This window comes from Nematolebias whitei, chromosome 8 (assembly GCF_014905685.2).
Source record: "Nematolebias whitei isolate Nwh7 chromosome 8, NemWhi1, whole genome shotgun sequence".
In the NCBI taxonomy this organism is placed as follows: Eukaryota; Metazoa; Chordata; class Actinopteri; order Cyprinodontiformes; family Rivulidae; genus Nematolebias; species Nematolebias whitei.
The window spans coordinates 18,283,014-18,284,724 of NC_056505.1; the positions used below are offsets into that span (position 1 = coordinate 18,283,014).

General features: G+C 38.2%; 1 protein-coding gene across 1 annotated transcript in view; it reads left to right on the forward strand.

Annotated features, from left to right (window-relative positions):
* Positions 1 to 1,215: 1,215 nt before the first annotated feature.
* opn4xb (opsin 4xb) overlaps positions 1,216 to 1,711 on the forward strand; it is a 13,725-nt gene continuing 13,229 nt past the window's right edge. The window contains exon 1 of the mRNA XM_037680367.1: positions 1,216 to 1,441. Within this exon, the coding sequence (XP_037536295.1) occupies positions 1,293 to 1,441 (149 nt within the window). The 5' untranslated portion in view covers positions 1,216 to 1,292. The remainder of the gene's footprint in view (positions 1,442 to 1,711) is intronic.

The window sequence follows — 1,711 nt, forward strand, 5'->3', positions numbered from 1 at the left end:
TGTTGGTGGAATCGAACCCCCAGCTCTTGCATTGGAGGACGACCGCTCTAACTGCTCATCCACAGCCACCTCAAATACACTGTACCATACATATGATACAATAGATACAATGTTTTTTTTTTAAAATTGAAGATAAAGTATTTTTAGGGATTTTTTTGGGGGGTGGGGGGAGAAGTTAAATATTTTGAATATTATAAAATGAACAAAAAGCAAAAGTCACTTCTCATCATTCCCAGTTGAGTTGAACATTTTGGTATAAGGATGGTTAAAATAGCACAAAGTATGAATGACTAGTTTGATTGCAAAATACATTATAAACAGTAAATCACCAGCATGTGAATGCTGACTCAGCATTCATATAAAAGTGTAATTCCGGACAGACATTCTTGTTCAGTAAAAACGTGTTGAGTTCAGGTTTGTTCCAGCTAAATAAAACATTTAGAAATATGAATAAAACATAGAGATGTGGTGGTTTACATTCAAGAAAGGGAGGTTGGAGTGTTGTAGTAGCTGATTGTATTTCATTGCTCTATTAATAAATTTAAATAGTCATGAGCATGTTGGGTACAATGTAAAATAGAAGCATGTGTTTAATATGTACACATTTATGTCTGAACATTATGCAAGGGACTATGATGATTTGTAGGAATCTACATATGTCCATGTGGCGTTTTAAAACATCTGATGGATTTCAGAGCTTATGTTGATACTTGTTGCAAACAACAGCCAGTTATGTAAGAACGTGGTAGTTAAAGGGTTAGAGCTCAGGGCTGAGCCATGAAATGTGAGGGTGGGAGACAGACTGATGCAAAAAAAAGGCTGTGTCACAAAGCATCATGGGATACGAGTGGGAGAGGCACGGCATTAGAAATATACGAGGTTAGGAGTCACCCGTTTCACAGATGACCAAAGACAGCCTGCTGATTCAGAGCACCGCTGGTGTGAAGGGTGAAGAGACTGAAGATGACCACCGAGTGGACTGACGGCCAGTGAGGCACTGGAGCACGTGGGGGATTTAATGTTCTGGAGGATGTAATCATTTCCACTCAAATATTATCCAATTTTAAACAGCAGAAAAGATGAACATTTGGAGAGCATACGATCATCTTTTATCCTATTACATCAACAATTTGGAATCATAGCCACATCATTTAATGCATAAAAACTTTACTTATTTTTAATGGCGTTTCAACTCTGGTTGAAAGAAGTGGATTACAAACTGAAAGAGCAGTTGCATCCTGCCTGCTTGGAAATCCTGAAGAGGTGTTTGGATCATGTAGTCTACTGAGAAGATGGAGCCTGAGAAAGCCTTCACCCAGAGCAGCTTCTTCAGCAAGGTGGATGTGCCCGACCACGCTCACTATATTGTTGCTCTGTTCGTCTTCATCATCGGGGCACTGGGCATCACTGGGAATGTCCTGGTCATGTTTGCTTTCTACAGGTGAGTCGTTTTGCTTAGTGTGTTTGCTATGTGTTGGAACGAAAAATCTTCAGGTTTCACATTTTGTCATCACAAGAAAAAGTCAAGTTTTAAAAAAGAAGCATTATTTTGCTAAAATGCAATCAGTCTACAGAGGTAAAAGATGCTCATCCCTACATATAAAGCAACACAAGTAGAATAAATTGTTTAAATACGTAAATATTTTGTGCCACCTTGAAAAAAAAATGAAATGAAAACAGACTAGATCAACTATCAGTGTAAACATAGTTT